Source organism: Terrapene carolina, unplaced genomic scaffold, assembly GCF_002925995.2.
Source record: "Terrapene carolina triunguis isolate 2854851 unplaced genomic scaffold, T_m_triunguis-2.0 Scaffold182, whole genome shotgun sequence".
NCBI classification, from domain to species: domain Eukaryota; kingdom Metazoa; phylum Chordata; order Testudines; family Emydidae; genus Terrapene; species Terrapene triunguis.
Genome location: NW_020664533.1, coordinates 491,783 through 512,172, shown reverse-complemented (window position 1 = coordinate 512,172; position 20,390 = coordinate 491,783). Strand labels below are relative to the sequence as shown.

The window sequence follows — 20,390 nt, the reverse complement described above, 5'->3', positions numbered from 1 at the left end:
TACATATTATTTTTATGTGCAGTACATATTGCTTCCACATCTCCACTCTATACCAACTATTGAAACTGTATAATGCTAATAATTAAGTTTTTATTCCCCGTTATCAGGCTTTTATCAGATGGATTTAAACATTTTACAGAGGTCATCAAGATATTGAATGAACATCTTGCAGGATTTAAATAATTTCAAATCTAATCCTCTAGTACTTATTCAGTCCTTACTAAGGCAAAATTCCTATCAACATCAATGGGAGCTTCCTCTAGTAAGGACTCTAGGATTTGGCCCCGTGTCATTAATTTGGAGCACAGTGCAACATAAACCTACTTGATTTAAGGACAGCACTCTACCAAGAAAGCCAATGACTTACTAAACAGTCTATGCTTCTATTTGGCTCTTAACATAAAGGAGTCATGATTGAAATAGGAGATAACTCTTCTCCAATATTTACAAGCTTAAATAATATGCCACTTAATAGCATACACAATTACCTGATCTCATGTTACTCAACGCAATCTGGATTTATATCTCATAAGTATACTGTAGCTTTTATAACTCTGCAAGTTAAGCAAAATGTTACCTCTGATGTAATATGTTACAGAACACTAAAGTCCTTTTCTGACATTTTGCACTTGCAGCAGCATCTCTTATCTTGTTTTCCCACTGTTGCTTAGCATGATTCAAACATTTAAAGTTTTGCATAAAAGTATTCTCTAAAGATGTCAAAAGTCCATAGATACATAAGCCTATGAGATCCAGTTTAGGTAAGACAGACAATATCGAAAGATTACAGAACAGACTTTGATTTCTAAAAACAAACAAAAAAGCAATGGCATTAGTATTAACCGCTTTGATCACGACTTTAAGGGGATACTCTCTCATAAAGACAAAGGGCCATATCTCAGCTGCTATAAATTAGGAGGTAAACCAGTTAAGGACCTGGCTCAGAGTTTTAGACTGGAATTGCTTAAGATTTGTGGGAAAGCTGCCTCTAGTCAGACTTGTGCTCCTAGTGTCTGAAAAGCTGATGCCTTCACCTCCTCTGCCACTGGTGGCGAAGTATACATTTAGGAGATAGGATTAGGCCAAAAATTCATCATCCTTCACATGCCAAAAATTAGTATAGTCAATCTTAATCCTGTATCTTCACCACCTGAAACTGAACTTGCTGCTGGAGAAGAGTCATTTCTAATACTAGTTACTCTATGCTCTAGCAAAACAAGATATGAATATCCGTTTCTTCATTACTGTGAGATACTATAATAAGGAGAGAGAAAGAAAGAGAGAGAGAGTGCGCAATAAGGAGACAGAGAGAGTGAACGAGCGAGAGAGAGAGAAAGCGTTTGTGTGCAGGCCACAGGTATCTCATCCCCATTATTCCATCCCTAGATACTGTAGAAAATGGGGTGTGCATTTTCTGAAACATTCTTGAAGGATGCAGGTACTTATAATAATAATAACAACAACAACAAACATGTCTGTCAAAAGAAAACTAGGTGGCAAGTAGAGACATTCATACCTGATGCTGAGGAAAACACTATTTGTGCCTGATCTATTCAAACTATTATAAAATCAGTTACTCTATATGAAAATATGACCCAGGAAAAGGCTGCTAAGTTTAGCAAGACATGGGAAGATCAAATGCTGGTCATTCGAAGTAAGCTAGTACACACAATTATTCCAAAATTTGAAGAACACCATCTGTGTAACTTTCATCTATGGGCCAGTCTCCTCCCTTCACTTGTTAAAATGCTCCTCCTTACCAGGTATTTGGCAAATGTCCCCACAATGTGTACCAAATGCTAGATAAGAAACTCAGGGAATGCTAATCTTGTTTCATACGAAAGAAAATTATCAGAGAAATAATGCCACTTTTTGCATCAATTTATGCAAATCATATACACGCAGAATATAAGAGACTGCAAAGTAAGGCCCAAAGTGTGCATTCCTAACATGCCATTCAAATTTCTAAACAGAGAAGCTGCTCTAGAATAGCACTATATTTTGTGTCATATTTTTCAAAGAAAGCAATTAAACACTGAATCACTTAATAAACTGTATTACATCAGCTGAATAACTCCTCAGTGTCTTTATTTTAAATAAGTTCATCCAGTTTCATCCTGCTGAATAGTCCCATTGTCCTGTCTTTTACATTCCCAAAGCAACAACCACTCATTGGTAAAGGTTACTGCTTGAAGGGAAACCCCAGATAAATGCTACACAGTTCACTTTGAGGTAGTTAAACTATTTGCTTCTACTATGATTTACTTTGGTGATACCTTGTTAGAAGTATGAAAGCAGAGTAGCAGACACCTTACACTCACAAATAAGTACTCATGCACAGTATGTTCACTTGCATCTTTTTCATTATGGTTTGCAGCTAAGCAAAATTAATAATTTACAATCCAAAAGGAAAAAAGATCGCGGCACATTATTTTTACCCTACACAGAAACTATAAGGAAACTACTTAGGTGCTCTACAATGGTATTTAAACATGCAAAAATGACAACAACTCAGGGACATCCCACCCTTTATTATAAAACTTACCTAATCTAAAACATATAACATAACTGAACAAAACCAGACTGTAAAGACATATTGGTAGTCTCAGGTTAAGTACAAATTTTCAGGATGTTGTCATACCTTGAGATATTTTATATTAATCTCTTGCCACCTAAACACCTGATCAAATAAAATACATGAACATTCTTTAAGATATTTAGATCACCACACACACGTATTAGCCCTCTGAATTTTAGACATCACAATTCTTCTCTTGATGAAATGGACTAAAATGATTATTATATGGAATTTGAACATTCAAATTGCTAATGGAAATTCTGTTTTCCAATATATATATATATATATATATATATATATATATATTGAGGAGGGGGGTGGCTTAAAACTGTGTGATTATATTCCATAGTGGTCACTACTGTATTCTAGAAATTAAATCTTCACATTTTATTTCACCCTCTCTTGAATTAAGTTACTCAATAAAACATTCTGTAGAATATGTGTAGCTTCTAATAATATGAAAGGACACCTTCTTAAAAGAAAATTGCACATATTTTTTGTAGAACATTTTGCAGTTTTTCCTATTAGATCTAGGGTATAGACATCTGAACATTGCTACAGAGTCCGTACAGATCATGAAATCAAAACTTGAATCTCAGAAAATGAGATCTCTCTCTCAAAACTGCATTTCCTTGTAAACAAAATCTTTTCCCCTTAAAGTTCCAGCTGTGAGAATTTGTAAAATGTAAGAATGCACTCCATTCCATCTAAGAATTTTATATAGTCACAAATGGATATAATTAAAAGGAACTCTTTCAGGAGCAATTGCTCTAAAACCAAAATGTCACTATGTACCATGTAGTGCTGCTCCAGCACAGACATCTATCAACATCTATCACTCAAGCATGCGCCTCTACTACTCCGCTCCCTTTTCTGATTAGAGATCACAGTTGCTTGAGTTGGCTTACAGGGTGTCATCTGTTTGAATGACAGATGTCTATTCTGGAATGCCACTCTCACTGCTCTTGTTTTGGATATGAAACAAATACACCTGAAAGGCTGTGTTTTCATTAGCCATAAGATACAGTGTAAAAATGTATTTTCTCCCTCTATAACCTTTGGAAGCAAAATTTTAGTTCTAATTTCAATTGTGAAAATATTATACCTGAAAGCAATCCTCACTGCATCCTTTGTTTACTTAATACACAATGTTTTCTATGGACAATTTTCAGTTCTCTTTTCTCCTAGCTTTCACTTTACTAGATATAATGACACTCTTTAGTTTACTCCATCCTCAGAAGGGACTGTGAGAAACTGAAATTCTGGAGTCAATACTTAGGCAATAAATGTTAATAAAAAATCACAACCAAGCAGGATCGTTTATTTGTGTTTATATTAGAGATCCTTAAGCAAGAGAAAATATGCAATGCCTACAACTTGCATAGAATAAGTTCATTGTTGACAAAAGTTTTCAGGACATGATGCTGTCATTCTGTTACCCAGTTGAAAGTCAGAGCATATGGCTGTACACCTGCAGACTCCAAGCTGCTCCCTGGTATTACAAGAAAATTAAGCGAATAAAATAAAGGGGGGGGGGAATTGCTCTTCCGGACAACATGGTAACACTGAAATGAAATACCTAGACAGACTTACCGAAGAGCTTGCTGGGAGTGTCCTCGCTGTCATTTGATTCCACAGGCGCAAGCAAGGGCTCATTCAGCTCGTTGTCTGAAGTAGCTGCCTTGTCCTCACCTCTCAACTCTGCATTCATTTCACTCCGCAGTGACAGCAAGGGCTTACTGACTTGTCCAGCTATCATTGGATCCTAGGATGGGGGGGGAAAAAGAATGAGGGGGGGGAAAAGTGGCAGCTTTGGTGCGCGTATAGTCTCTCCCACTCCCCCCTCTCTCTCTCACACACACACACACTCTTATCTCTTGCTGCTCCTGCTGTTATTGCTGGCTGCAGTCAAGTGAAGAGCTATTACAGATCCAATGAGTTTTCCATTACTCCCCACCCTATTAAAGCTCAACTAGCATGTGAGAGATTCAGGATGCTTTGGAGAAAAACTTCTATGAAAGCAACATAAGCAACACAGCTTTAATTGTGGGATGTAGTTTTGTTGTTTTTTTTTGTGTGTATGTTTTTACACCTCCCTCCTTCCTTAACGTGGTAAGAAAATAAAATCGCTGCAAGTGTGCTTCAACAACACAGAAGAGTAGCACCTGGTGTATGCTCCCGAGGGATTTAAAGAAGCATCCTCACTTGAATAGCATTAACCAAATCATACACAACAATGTTCATCACTCCAATGTTTTAGTGAAAATACAAAGCAACAAATAGCCATTTTATCATATACATTCAATACAGATATATTTGTTCTAACTATTCTTGCTTTTGGGATACTGTGCTCCAAAAGCCCATAAACACATTTTAAAAAAGCAATATATACAGATATAAATTTTTAAAAGATAAAATCAGTGAAGATACTTACACACAGTGTTTGCAATTATTCTTGAATTTGGGACATTATACTCCCATAAAAAATTATATATATTAGTTAAATTGGTTCTTGATGATTTGGATCTATTTTATCTTCAGCTCATTCAGAGGGCATTTTGGGGTCAGATATTATTTCCAAGTGCACTCTATTATTCCATTTGCAAACTAAGATGTATAATATCGTTACAGCTCAGAAACCAGACTCAAAAGCAAAAAAAGAAAAGAAACAAGTGACCTTGTTGCGCTATCTGGCAGCTATTTATTGCAAAGTTCATGCCTAAATGGTTCTTATGCAGAGAACAGGTGACCAGCGTGCAAGTAGGTTGGTTAGCATGTTCCCTATGTCCCATCATCACATTGGTCGATGTTTGCCTATGGGTTTTTTTAATGTATTCATGTCTGAAAAGTGAATTTGATATGACACATGATAATCTATGAAAATGTTAATCAATACAAATAGTTTAAGCTGTCATCAAATGCACTTCTTTAGTCAATACTCATATCGCTGAAAACAATGTCACTGTCACCAGGGCTTAATTTGCACAGCACTTAAATATTGGACTCTGTGCATCAATGCACTCCTCTTCAAATACTGTAGGTAAACACATTTTCTCCCTATTTAAGGCTGAAGCACTCAGCACGCATTTAGCTGAGCTGAATCCTCCCTTTTGAATACCTTGATAGGTCCACTGGAGGGCAAAATTAATACTTAATTGAATCTCACAGTCATCAAAATAATCAATACTTTTTTATTATTTATTCTTTACAGTCTGTTGACTGTTTCAAACCTCTGAGGGAATGGTGGAAAGGATTCATGGCTTTGAAACACTGTCATTTAACAAAGTAATTTTCAGTGGGGCATTAGGGGTTGTGAAACATATAATAAAACAAAAATGGTGGCTTATAATAGGAAGAAAGAAAAGAATTATATTTCTGCCATCTAACAAAACAGGATAAATAAAAAAGCAAGTGCAGGGAGAGGGAGAAAGGAGGGGGAGAGGGAGAGAAAGACTGGCTTTTGAAGGGTTTTATCATATCAAGAGCAGAGCTGAGCTTTCATAATGCTGACATTTCTCATCCTGACAATCCTAAACAAGTGGAAAGGATGAGATCGCAGATATCATCTTTCATCACATTCCCCAGCTTAAGAACCAACATGACAGCTTCTCTCCCCTTTACACTGTTAATTACTAAATAAAATACTGCTCTCTGTCAGCATTAGATTATTGCAGATAGCAACCACAAACATTACTCCATTGTTTTTTTTTTTTTAACCAATGATACCTACCTTGAACTCTTCAGAAAATAAATTGGGCTTGTGTCTACATATTGTAAATATATGAAATATAATCAATTTAATCAATGCGGTCAATCCACATTGTCAGGCTAAATTGCAGGTGATTTATTAACATTTTATTTACTGTATTTATTAGCTGGTAAGAATCTGAACATGGATTAGATATTTTTGGGGAGGAAACCCAGAAGTTCATAGATTTTTTGTTGTTGCTAATTTTATAAAAACATACAAGTTATACCATACGCTTATTCTGCATTACATACAACAGCTGCACTTTTATTTTTATATGCCATATAAAGTATTTCTTAGTTGATTCTCAAGTGAAAGGTCACCTGAGGAAGTAGGATACATTTTTTCAAAGTATTGGGCGATAATTCTGCCCTCAGTTACATCTGTTCAACCCCACTGGGTTCAGTGGGGTTGCACAGGTTTAATCCAGGACAAAATTTGAATGTATCATCAAAATGCTTTTGGAACAAGCTAATGTTGCCCACAGGTCCACACTGCTTATCTGAGGATTGCCAACAATTCAGGGAAGAGAACTGAGCCAGTGGTTTTCCAGATGAAAGTTCTGAGGTATCAAATTTTCAAATTGAGTTTATAAAGAGTGTGATGGAGAATAATAAGGAAAATATCATAATGTCATTGGGCAAAATCAACCCCACTGAGGTTATTGGCAAAGCTCTCATTGACTTCACCGGGATCAGGATTTCATCCACTCTGTACATCAATGGCACACCCTCAACCTGGAATAATATGTTCATTCTGGTTACCACCTTTCAAAAAGTTACAGCAGAAAGAGAGGGGGCTCTGAGATGTGTGATGAGATATTGAAGAGATTGGAACTGTTACCTGAGAAAGATGATATAAGACGGGACATGATCAAAGTATACAAAATAATAATGGACAGAAGGTAGATCAGGAATTACTCATCCTGTCTCATCTCACAAGAACAAAGAGAATAAAACTGAAGTGTAGCAAATTCAGAAATGATGAAAGGAAATCATTTTCCACACAAGGTATAGTTAGCCTGTGGAATTCATTGCCACAAGATATTGGAGACCAAGGATTTAGCAAGTTTAAAAAAAGATTAGACATTTATATTGCTAACCAGAATATTCAAAATTCTGATAGTTATCATTAAAACAGAAGATTTAGAAACAAAAGTCAATGGACTGTCTAAATGTGAATTGACAACCCCTACCCTGGTCCGTAGTGCAGCCCCCCGTTTGCCTCTGAAGTGGCCTCGCCAGCTGGTGCATAATTCATGACCTTTTCCATAAGCATAGAGGGTGTGCAGAGGTCTGCTCCCATCGCAGACCCCTCACACAGCCCTTAGATAAGTCTAGACAAGGCTTAAATGAAAAAAGGGTAGAGGTGATGAGGGCAGGAAGGGAGTTATGTGAAAATTTGCTTTAAATTAACAGATATAATTTCTGCTCCAAGTTGTTCTCAAATCACACTGCATTCAATCAAATGGAAATGTGCCTCTTTCATAGTGATTTTAAAGGTGGTTAAATACCATTATGATGTTATCTGTTACAAGATCAAAGTAAAAGAAATACATTCAACAAAAGCAAATCCTAATTCCCATACACAGTAATTGGACTGTGTGCTGCAAAAGTCTATGGAGGCCTGAGAGGTAAGATGATAACTCATCCCTTAAGTTACTCTATGGCTGTTGTTACAGCCTCAGAGTTGCAGGAGCCTCTATAGCTCCTGTCCTTTCCATGGGGAGAGTGACCATAGCCACACATCCGCCAGCCCATTCCTCCTTTGTTTGCACAAAGACCCCAGCTCCATGGGAGTCCATGCACAGCAAATATCTATGGTGTGACGGGGACCTGGGTCCAATGCACTGGGACCCAGCATTCTGCTCCACACAGTGCAATCAAAGTGGATCAGGATTCCTTACAGTCATGGAGCGTGCTGGATGAGGAGGCAGGATTTGCTCCCAAATGTCTTTGGACGTTACTTCCATTCTTTTTCTTTTTCAGGTTACAGGATAATGTTACACTATACAGCCTAACACAGGAAGTTGTATAGATCACAATACACACCAAATGCTATATAGTAAGTTTTAACTTTCCATAAACAAAACTGGAAAACCCAGGAACGTAAGATGAAGCAGCATGTAGTGCTTAGTACATGGAATAAGAAGGCAGTAAAGAATAAAGTGGTTATAGTTCTACTGAGGAGATCTGCTATCATCACAACCACAAGAGTAAAGCTCAAATCACCAAAAGAAAAAAAAATCCCAAACAAATTACCCATCTTTCAAAATATACCCATTGTTTATTTTGCATATGGATGTAAATCCTGGATTCATCTCATGGACACCCAAACAGCTAATGATCACTGCCTGTTTAAAATGACACTTCCCAATTGCTCTCTGTTACTTACCCCGTGCTATGACTTTCTGTTGCCAATTTTGTGCACTCAGCAGTTCCCACTACTGCTTTTCTTCCTCAATGGCTGCTTATTCCTCCAATAGCTTTGCCAGCACTAGATGCCTCACCTCTGCTGTACTTAACCACTCATAAGAGATTTTCTTCTTACACAGGCTGATGTGCTTAATTTATTAATTATCAAATGAAATATGGTAGACTTGTAAATACAAAATCGCAATACTTATCACATATAGTTATTCATTAGATGCCAAGATTTTAATTACTTCCCTCTGCAAAGTTACATGAAATACTGCTTCTAAATGAGGAGAACTTCTATTGCTATTTTAAAAGCCAGGCCCTTCACTTCCATGGTAAAGATGCAGCTACTAAGCAAAAGTGGTCAGTACTCAAAGACAACTTATGAAGGAAACTATATGCTCTTTGTGTGAATCCTGCTCCAGGCAGAAGACTAAAGATGGGACTGTGAGCTACTTAAATCCTTAATATAGGGCTTTGATAGGTTCTCTCCACTGGGATGAGTTTCACCCTTTAGTCCAGATATTGCTATAACAGACACCTGCACTATTAATGGTGTTACTCATTCCCTTTTTTTAAATAAGATGAATATTAAAATTTGCTTTGACTTTATTCTGCCCTTATTTTTAAACTATTTGCTTTATATTTCTATTCATAAGTTTAAAAATCCTTTTAAAGTATAATATTTATCATTTCCTTATAACTTACACAACTCTATCAAGTTACAATATCTGTATTAACTTTTACTCAAAAAACTATTCTATTTTAGAGTCTTACTTCTCACCACAATAAAGCTGAAGTCCCTGTTTGCCTCAGAAGTTTTAAAAGCAGCAACAAAGACTTTATATTTAATAAACCAATAGCCAGAACCAGGACAATTAAAACATATTTGTCATTAGGTTAAAACCTGGTATAATGTAAAAATAATACTTTTAAAAGAGATATATCTCACTACTTGGTAATCATAACAGGAAATATGATATACTTTACTAAGGCCCTGTGCCTGCAATGAGTTCTGACTGGGACATACTCAGGAGAATTATTTATTTTGACACAACAGCTCCCAGGAAACCTAGGAATGTCTATACACAAAAGGTGTAGCACTTAAACTATACAAAGCACTACTGCCCTCCTCGTATGGACATTGGTATACCAATCATACTAGCATAGCTTATTTCTGGATAGGAAGGGAATAAGCTATCATAATATAAGGCATCTTTAAACTTGTATAATTGTGTCCACACTAGGGGTTGCTCCAGTATAACTATTTTGATGGGGAAAAAATCTCACTCCTAATCAAACCAGTTTTACTAGCAAAAAATCTGTGTGTAAAATAGGCCTCAATAATGTTAGCAATGACAATGACTAATGTCTTCACTGGAACATGAATGGCTAAAATTCCAGTTAATGAGAATTTGGAAGGGGTTCAGTCATTAAATGGTTTATTATCATGTGCTAAATAGGTGCACCATTCTGACCGCAAGTCATTGATCTTACGGCCAGAAGGGACCACCAATATTTTAATACAGTAATTGTTAAATAAAATTAAGAAATAAAGATCAAATTCTAAATAAAATATATAATAAATATGAAAACCAGTGAATCTTTACGCCTGTATTTTAATCAGTGCATTATTTTATCTCATTAAGTGTTTTCAGAATGTATTTTTATATGGTATTTTAATCAGGACAGCTAAAGTAGATAGCCCTGGGTAAAGGCTATTCCAAGATTGGGATAATTGGGTTGACAAGGTTTTCACCAGGGTGTATTTTATAAATGTTGTCTAAGGAGAAGATTAATTTAATTGGTATTTGACATAATTTACTAAAGCTTTTAGTATCTAATTTTCCCTTGATTCACCTGCAACCTAGTATCATGGCCATCACCTTATCACTACTAGAGGTACCATAATGATACATTCTTTTATAAATAAGAGCACCTCTTACTGGACACTTCTGCAATTGTCACCTCCTGCTGTTGTTTTGTCTGCTACTGCCACTTTATCACTGGTATTCTTTCTCCGACACGTACAAAACTATGACTACAAATCCCATTCTAAGACAATTTTATTTAACTTCAACACCCTCCCCCAAATCGCAACTTGCTATCTATCCTTCCTTTATTCAGCAAAGCTACAGAGAACATCATCTTCTCTTATCTCTCTCTACACAACCACCTTAACCACTTTTAGCCTGGTGTAAAATGAGCATGATTATTGATATTGGGTTTATGACCTCCCCTCTTGGGCACAAATCTCTCTCTTTAAAGCCACATTTGATTTTATTAAAACTCTAACTACTTTCAACAATTCTCTCCTTTTATAGTGCCTTGAGTAAGATGTTGATGTCTTCAGCATGTTCATCTTCTGATATGAATTGTACCTTTCAAATGATCTCCTCTTTAGTTCTATTGAAGGCTTTACATTAATTATCTTCTTGTCTCCTCCACTATGGAAATGTTCAAGTTTCTTTTCTTCTTCCTTTTCCCATCTCCCCTTTCTCTGAAGTGTCTCATTATAAGCTTCAATCTTGGTGTCATTTTTCTGCAGATGATGCTCAACAGTGCATCTAACATCCTGGCTATAGTTAAAGGAGGTAGTGTGTCTGGTTAAAAGTAATTTTTAAAAGACTTATTTCCCAACTGTACCCATAACGCTAAAAATACCTCAGATTATTTAAACTGAACAAATTTAGAAGTCTAATTTACTTTTCACCATTCAGGCTGTTAAAATCATAGAATCATAGAATATCAGGGTTGGAAGGGACCTCAGGAGGTCATCTAGTCCAATGCCCTGCTTAAAGCAAGATCTAATACCCAACTAAATCATGTTTGTTTCTTTTGTTCCATTTCTCTTAGCTTAGTCAGTGAAAATAGATGAGTCCATTTCACTTTTGTTTTTCCAGGCAAAATCCTTTTTCATAAACAAGTAAAATCCTCATAGTCCTCATTAACTAGTAAAATCCTGCACATTTTGGATGCAAGATTGCTAGTGAATGTTTATTTGTCTAAAAATGCAGTTTCTACTGAAAATTATCTTGGAAACATTACTTTTGGCCTTATACTTTTTTAAATCCTTTAAAAAATTTACTTTGAGTTAAATTTGACTTGGCATTGTCCCTTTAAGTGCTGTTCCAGTACAAGACAGACTTTGACCTTGCCTTCAATAATAAAAAGCACAGCAGACACACATTAAAAAAAAAAAAGAACAATTCCTCCCCCCTTCACCTCCCAATGAGAGTAAGTGTGAAAGGCAGAATCCCACACGACAGATGTTACTCAGCTCTGGAATGCATTCAGATACCATGGTGGTGGGCACAAAATAAGAACCTGAATACAATACAAGTGTAGTAATTAAGTTCTAATTCAAAATATAATATAAATCCACTCAGACATATTAAATCTCCTAAACCAGCTGACAATACCAGTGGCATCCTATGCTGAGTAAGATGTGAATAGTGATTCCACAACATGCAGTACTGTTGAGGAGAAAAGTTAACTTGCTGGAGAAGACAGCTCTGGTCCCAGCTCCAGAGCAGCAAGATGTAGAGATGCCCAGTGAGGAAAGAACTCATGCAAATGAATTCCCTATCTTCTCACTCTCCACAATACACCCTATCTAATCTTCATCCTGGACCACACAATCTGTAGGAATCACTTGCCCTGACATACACCTAATGGCCCAGATGTTTTACCTCCAATGCTGTCCCTATGGAGTTGAGGTAACTACTTCTCTCAGTGACTGCTGGGTAGGAAGAGGAAATAGCTCTAGACCTGGCCTCCAGTTACCTGGGCTACACTTTCTTATTTAATTACAGTATTTGGGAATAGAGAGCATTGTCGTACCCTATCCCAATTATTAATCTTCCTCCTCCCAGTATGTACCACTCCATTCCTCCAGTTGTGGGGTGAATTATTCTTGTGAGGTACACAGGGGCGGCTCTATGTATTTTGCCGCCCCAAGCATGGCAGGCAGGCGGCTTTCGGCGGCATGCCTGTGGGAGGTCCGCTGGTCCCGCGCCATCGGCGTCCCCACCGCCAAATTGCCGCCGAAGCCGCGGGACCGGCGGACCTCCTGCAGGCATGTCGCTGAAAGCCACCTGCCTGCTGCCCTCACAGCAACCGGCACGCTGCCCCCCGTGGCTTGCCGCCCCAGGAATGCACTTGCTGCGCTGGTGCCTGGAGCCGCCCCGGAGGTACATAAGGTTATGTTCCTGTCCCAAGCTAGCAAGATCCTAATCATTTTAGTAGGACCAAGGTCAAAATGTTCAGATCTCGGAGGCCTGCATAGCTTCCATAGGCCTACAGCCACAGAGACTATTATTATTTTGAACTGTCACACTCATCAACATTCCTGAAGTGCCCCATGTTATCCCAATTTTCTTGAGTCCCACATACCAAGCAGCTGCCTCTCTGCTCTGGGAACTCTGTGCTGAGAGGAGTTTTTCTTGTGGTCTTGCCTCCTTTCAACATGGACTGCTCTGGTGGATAGGGTGCAGGCTTCTTCTATATTCTCATGGTCCCCTTATGGGTTCCTTGCTGCTCTGCACATGCCTCTCACTGGGCTACAGTGAGTAAGCATCAAGCTGTTATAGTCTCAGGATCAGCCACTGCTAGGAGACATGATCCTCTGTACCAAACCAGAGCATTACTCTCACTTGAGTGATCTTACATTGTATTCTGGTGGCTCTGTGGAACGATTTGGTTTGAGGATTTTGTTTGCTTGGTTTTTGGTTGATTGATTTATCTTTTGTGGCCTGTGCACAAGGTCTCCTGGGTTTGGATTCATCCTCCCTTTAGTCCATCCTAGACCATACACTAAAAGATCCTCCTTATGTCCCAGCAACATTAAGAATATTATCTCTGCCTCAAGTAATTAGGTCACCTGACCTTTGTTTTTGAGGAACTGCCCCTTTGGAACCAAGAACTGCAAAGCATCCACGGATGATTAGCACTAGTCTTTCCTGAGGGAAAGTTAGGTCACCAGTATTGCCAACCCCAATTTCTGAACATCAGAGATCTATACATACACATCAGGGGTAGGCAACCTGCGGCACGCGTGCCGAAGGCGGCACGTGAGCTGATTTTCAGTGGCACTCACACTGTCCGGGTCCTGGCCACTGGTCCGGGGGGGGCTCTGCATTTTAATTTAATTTTAAATGAAGCTTCTTAAACATTTTAAAAACCTTATTTACTTTACATACAACAATAGTTTAGTTATATATTATAGACTTATAGAAAGAGACCTTCTAAAAACATTAAAATGTATTACTGGCACGTGAAACCTTAAATTAGAGTGAATAAATGAAGACTCGACACACCACTTCTGAAAGGTTGCCGACCCCTGATATACATGATTCTTTTTATTTGCTGTCTGTTTTTTGAAAATTTTGGTGCATTTGGGTCACCTTTTCTCCACGAAAAACGAAACCTGAGATTCTACCAAAATTACTGGATTCTAGGATCTGAGGCATCAAGAAACACTACATATAAGACTTGCACTAAATTTCTGAGATTTGGTCATACAAGAAGCATGCCGAGAAGAAGAGAGGGATGCTAGGAGTAGCTTGTCTAGGTGCCGCAAGAGGAACATCTAAGAGATATATCTAGTATGGCCGGCTGGAAAACAAGAATTCCATTTTGCAAAAAGTATCAAGTGTTTTGAAATTTGGTTCTGTTCTGCATCAAAATGAAACTGAGATCTTTCTAAATTATTCACAAAAATACATGGGAGTCCCACCCCAGAATAGCCTTGAGACCTGGGAGATCCAGGTTCAAGTCCTTGATCTGACTCAGTCTCTCTCACTCAGTCTCTCCTGCTCTTCCACTTGGTATAAATAATTCAATATTCATTTTACCAGAGACAGAGAGAAACTCCCTCAATAAACCCAGCAGTTAGGGCACTCATCCAAGATGTGGGACACCCAGGTTCATTAAGTCCCTGCTCTGAATTCCAGGTGAGTACCCTAACCACTAGGCTACTGGTTATTCTGGGGCTGGGGAAGGGAGGTGTCCCTCTCTCTTTTTGACCAGAAATTCCCTTGGACTTGAGAAATCTTCCCATCGAAAGATTTGTTGAAACCAATAGTCTGTTTCTACAAAATATTTTGGTTTTGATGAATCCGCATTATTCAACAACATGTTTCGTCAAAACAAAAGCCAACCAACTTTATTATCTAGTACTACCCAGGTGTGAACACTGCTTCTGAAAACAATTCACACCCCAATCCAAATCATGTTTGAAGCTGCTTTTGCTGTTCTTGTGCATGACTCAAAAGTCATATGCAGGCAGGACCTACTCAACTCATTTTTATACAGGTCTGTCGCATCTTACGCGCATTTAACATGCGCGATTTCAGCCTTACGCGGTCAGCAAAAACAAAATAAATTTTTTTTAAAAAAGAGAAAAATAACTATTTTAATACTGTATCTGTAGTGCGGGCGATTCCGCCCGCAACTGAACTCAATGTAGTTTTGACTATACGCGGTTTTCGTTTTATGCGCTGTAACCCCAGCGTAAGATGAGACAGACCTGTATAGACAATCAGGCCTTAACTAAAACACCCTATCCAAAAACTGTCAAAGAATCCAAATCCAGATCCAAGTTTTACACCTGGTCTCTCAGTCTATAATGTGTGAAAAGGCATGGATCTACTCATCCCCACCTGTGGAGGACTTTGAAATTTGAATCCCAATTTGGAACTCAGGCCCAAATCTCGCTTTTAGTACTGTTGATGTGATTAAATAAGTTGTCTTCTCTTGGAAACTGCTCTTAGTCTGTCTCAACCTGCACGTCTCACTATACTAATACGCACTGCAGAAGTCACAGGGGAAATACTGAAAGGCCTTGCTCTCATAAAGTTGTCCTTCCTAACCCTTCGCAGCTAGTGGAGAAGCACAAACCTACACTTTTTCATTTCCTTTTCTATACTCACCCTCTTTACAGTAAATTATACCAGAACAATGTCTCTTTGTGGAAGTATGAGACTGAAATCTTCATCTGATTTCACAGCCACACACATTTCCATGTTCAAAGACGAAAGGCACCACTTTGCTGCAGTTTGCTTAGGAGCAAGCATCCCAAGTCTCTTCTTCTATGCTGGGTCTCATGTCTGACAGCAAAACCTGCTTAGAACTGCTAAACACACTTAATACTGCAACAAATACTGTAAAACAATAACACCGTTCTTTTTGTATTTCTAAGCCTTTCCCATTTATAAAATGTGTGCAATTTTTATTTATTTGGTTTTTTAAAATCTTTGTAGTTGGTGTTCAGGGTTACTTTTCTTGGTAGCAGGTCTATATCAACAGCTGGATTCCACATCCTCCTTTTCCTATCTCAAAATATTAATTCATAATTAAATATTTCTTTAAATGAATTTAATATATATTTACCTGTCATACAACTTTACAGGGGTGACCAATCATCTGCAAGAGCACTTGTTTTTGTTTAAGAAGTTTAGGCTCATTGTGATAGGAAACAAAGATAGGAAACAAAGGGTAGGAATAAATGGTCAGTTTTCAGAATGGAGAGAGGTAGATAGTGGGGTCCCCCAGGGATCTGTACTGGGCCCAGTCCTATTTAACATATTCATAAATTATCTGGAAAAAGGGGTAAACAGTGAGGTGGCAAAATTTGCAGATGATACAAAACTACTCAAGATAGTTAAGTTCCAGGCAGACTGTGAAGAGCTATAAAAGAATCTTACACAACTGGGTGACTGGGCAACAAAATGGCACATGAAATTTAATGTTGATAAATGCAAAGTAATGCACACTGGAAAACATAATCCTAACTATACATATACAATGATGGGGTCTAAATTAGCTGTTACCACTCAAGAAAGAGATCTTGGAGTCATTGTGGATGCTTCTCTGAAATCATCCACTCAATGTGCAGCGGCAGTCAAAAAAGCAAACAAAATGTTGGGAATCATCAAGAAAGGGATAGATAATAAGACAGACAATATCATATTGCTTCTATATAAATGCATGGTACACCCACACCTTGAATACTGCATGCAGATGAGGTCGCCCCATCTTAAAAAAAGATATATTGGAATTGGAAAAGGTTCAGAAAAGGGCAACAAAAATTATTAGGGGTATAGAACGGCTTCTGTAAGGAGAGAGATTAATAAGGCTGGGACTTTTCAGCTTGGAAAAGAGGTGACGAAGCGGGGATATGATAGAGGTCTATAAAATCATGAGTGGTATAGAAAAAGTAAATAAGGAAGTGTTATTTACTCCTTCTCATAATACAAGAACAAGGGGCCACCAAATGAAATTAATAGATAGCAGGTTTAAAACAAACACAAGAAAGTATTTTTTCATGCAACACACTGTCAACCTCTGGAACTCCTTGCCAGAGGGTGTTGTGAAGGGCAATACTATAATGGGTTCAAAAGGGAGCTAGATAGATTCATGGAAGATAGGTCCATCAATGGCTATTAGCCAGGATAGGCAGGAATGGGTGTCCCTAGCCTCTGTTTACCAGAAGCTGGAATTGGGTGACAGGGCATGGATCACTTGATGATAACCTGTTTGTTCATTCCCTTTGGGGCACCTGCCATTGGCCAGTGTCAGAGGACAGGATACTGGGCTTGATGGACCTTTGGTCTGACCCAGTATGGCTGTTCTTATGTTCTTATGTGGTTCATGCTTTTGGAATGGGTGCTAATCCATCAAAAGCTGCAGGTATAGCTGCAAATTCCCAAGATGTCTTGCTTACTGTGTCAAGTGTGTTATGTCAAATATCACATAAAGTAGCAATCCTGTTCAGCAGGCTTACAGGAGCACTTTAATACAAAGCAGCGTACAATGTTGTTGAATGCTTTACAACATGAAAAGAGCTTGTGCACTCACTCACTGATCATTTTTAGAGGTAATTACAGTGACTGGATTATTATTAAGCAAAGAACAAGTAATTTCTCAGGTATACTAGTATTTTCCTACACACAATACTATTCCCTAATGTGCACGAATAAAAAAAGACAATTATTGGCAGAGCCCTGCATATCTGCAGATATCTGCTTTATATCCGTTGACCATTTTTGCGGATTGCAGATGGATGCAGATTCAAATTTTATAGATAATGCCCTGCAATTCTGCGGATATCTGCTTTATATCTGCAGATATCCGCATCTGCAGACCATTTTTGCGGATGGGATGCAGATAAAAATTTTGTATCCGTGCAAGGCTCTAATTATTGGTCACTGTTTTCCTATTGTTCCTTAGGGAAAACCCTTCTAAACAAAATATTTTAAGAGGGATGGGTTAAAATCTGATCAAAGCAAAAGTGTGCCATTCCAGTGCTGTTTTTTGTTGCTTGTTCTTGCAAACTGGTGAATGTTGCTGGATTGTTCAATTTCACCCTTAAAGAGTAACTAGGCCTTTGCAGTTGCTTGGGAAACCTCACTAATGGGGCATTTCTTAGGTTCCAACAGTAGGCCTCCAATCTCTCACCTTGAAGACCCCCCAAAAGAATTAGGGAGGCAGAAGATTTGCCAGGCTGTTCCCATCCCAAAATATAAAAAATGAATGAATGTCATTCATCACAATTAAAAGATGTGATCAGTTGAGTTAACAATAGTCCATACAAACTCTAGGTAAAACCTGAAGACTGGAGTCCCAAATATAGTTATTCAGTCATTGTTGGGCTACAAAGAAATTAATGTCACCAAAAAGAAGCCATCCATTCCTCCAGACCTCTTAGCAGCTTTGGACAATTATCCTTTCCCTTAGCTACTTTCATTAATAATCAGGAATTTAACCCTAGAAAATATCAGTGACTAGTTGCTCTGGGTAACAGCAGAGATTACTCAATTCAAACAGCTATTCCTGGGTCATATGCTATATTTTCAATATTTACAAATCAAACACCTTATTGTGAAATCTGGATATGGCTCTATCTAAACCTTTAGCCACATTTGAGGAGTTGACCCGGGAGCAAGCTGGAACAAAAGGTTTAATTTCTAAGAGATATACAATTTTGATTGAAAAAGATGTTTAAAAGAAAACCACCCAGATGAAAAGATGGGACAAGAGATCTGGATAAAGAAATTGATCTGTATGAGTGGGAGTCTATATGTGAAAGTGGATATATCTCTTCAATCTGAGTCACTCAAATAATTTTTTTTTATAAATTACTGTATAGATGGCATTTGAGACTCATATTTTGGCTACTAAGGAGGCATTCTGTTGGAGGTGTTGCAAAGAAAGAGGAACATACTTGCATATGTGGTGGCTGCATCCAGGAATTAGATGATTTTGGGAGGAAATTATTAAAGAGCTTAATCTTGTGACAAAATGCTGATTTCCTAGAGATCTGTTGACCTGCTTCCTTAATACTCCAGTAAAGGATCTTCATTTTAGACAGAATGACACATGAATTTATTTTTTATTGTTAGCAGCAATACTTTGTATTGGACATTATTGGAAAAATGGTGTTCCTCCTTCTATGGAGTTGTGATACAGTAAAATACAGACTGGCCTTGTAATGGATACACCAAGAACATACACAAGAGAAGCACCAAAAAGAGGATAGGTATTTAGAAATTTGGTCACCCTTTTTAGAGTACTCAGAGAAGCCCTCCCAGCCAGCAAGCCAGAATCTTTAGCCAGGTTGTCTATTAACCTGATTCTGATTGAGTAACATGCAATGTAGTATATTCACATTTCATTGTAACCTTACCTTAATAAAAAGTTTAAAAAAAGAAAAAGAAAAAGAATGAGTGGACTGGCTATCTAAAATCCTACAGAAATTCCAGAGGCATTGGCCTGGCTGTCCTCTCTGCAAAGTTCCTGGAGAAGGGGCAAGGAGAACTGCTTAGACACTAGGCAGAGCATGGGGAGACATGAGGCTGGCTGAAACCACAATACACAGCACAGGTTCATTTAGTAAGCCAAGGCCAATGTTTGGGCTCCTAATGAAATCCAGGAGCAGGTGAGCATCAGCTGCTTTAACTATTGTGATTGTGTTGCAAGTATTCTGTACAGTTCTGATTACAATACCTAGTCAGAGGGTGGCTCTGGGGGTTAATATTTTGAAAGGGCATTGACTGCTTCAAATGAAGAGGGATATAGCAATGCAAAAAGGAAAAGTAGCAAGGTTTACCCAGTCTTGCTTCAGGCCCTGCTACTGCCTCAGTTTCTCCTTGTTCCCTAGGAAATCAGCCTTCACACTGCAGTTGTTTCCCTCCTCTTTCAATGCAAAGCTCACAATAGCACATCTTTACCCCTGCTTTCTGAGCTGGCTCATAACCTTTAGTGCAGGGTTCTTAGTCCTATACCCCACAGAGGCTTTCCTCCCCACACTCAGTCCCTCTTAGCTGGCTACTGCTCTCTGCAGGCCTACACCACCCAGGCCCTCTAACTCAGAGATAGCAAGAGCTCTTCTGTACAACACAATTATCTGACTCATTTGAGTCTCTACTTAAATTCACCCTCACTGGAGTCAGGCTGCCCTTTATTTCTCTCAGCAGGCCTGGTTCTGAGTCATATGCTCCCATCATGTGACATTCCTGGACTCATTCCCTTCACCTGGGGAGGTGGGCGGTGCTTGGCTCCAAAAATAGAGGGCCAGCTCACCAGCTAATAGGCAGCTACAACAGGGCTGTATATTTAGCAGAACAAGCCACTTAGAAACCTTTGT

At 38.4% G+C, this 20,390-nt stretch overlaps 1 protein-coding gene across 2 annotated transcripts in view; it reads right to left on the bottom strand.

The window, feature by feature from the left end:
* LOC113407042 (POU domain, class 6, transcription factor 2) overlaps positions 1 to 20,390 on the bottom strand; it is a 384,418-nt gene that overhangs the window by 309,297 nt on the left and 54,731 nt on the right. The window contains exon 2 of one of the 2 annotated variants that reach the window (XM_026654131.2): positions 4,172 to 4,343. In XM_026654131.2, the coding sequence (XP_026509916.2) occupies positions 4,172 to 4,343 (172 nt within the window). Of the gene's footprint in view, positions 1 to 4,171; positions 4,344 to 20,390 lie in introns of those variants that run through there. The other variant, XM_026654132.1, reaches the window with a different exon arrangement.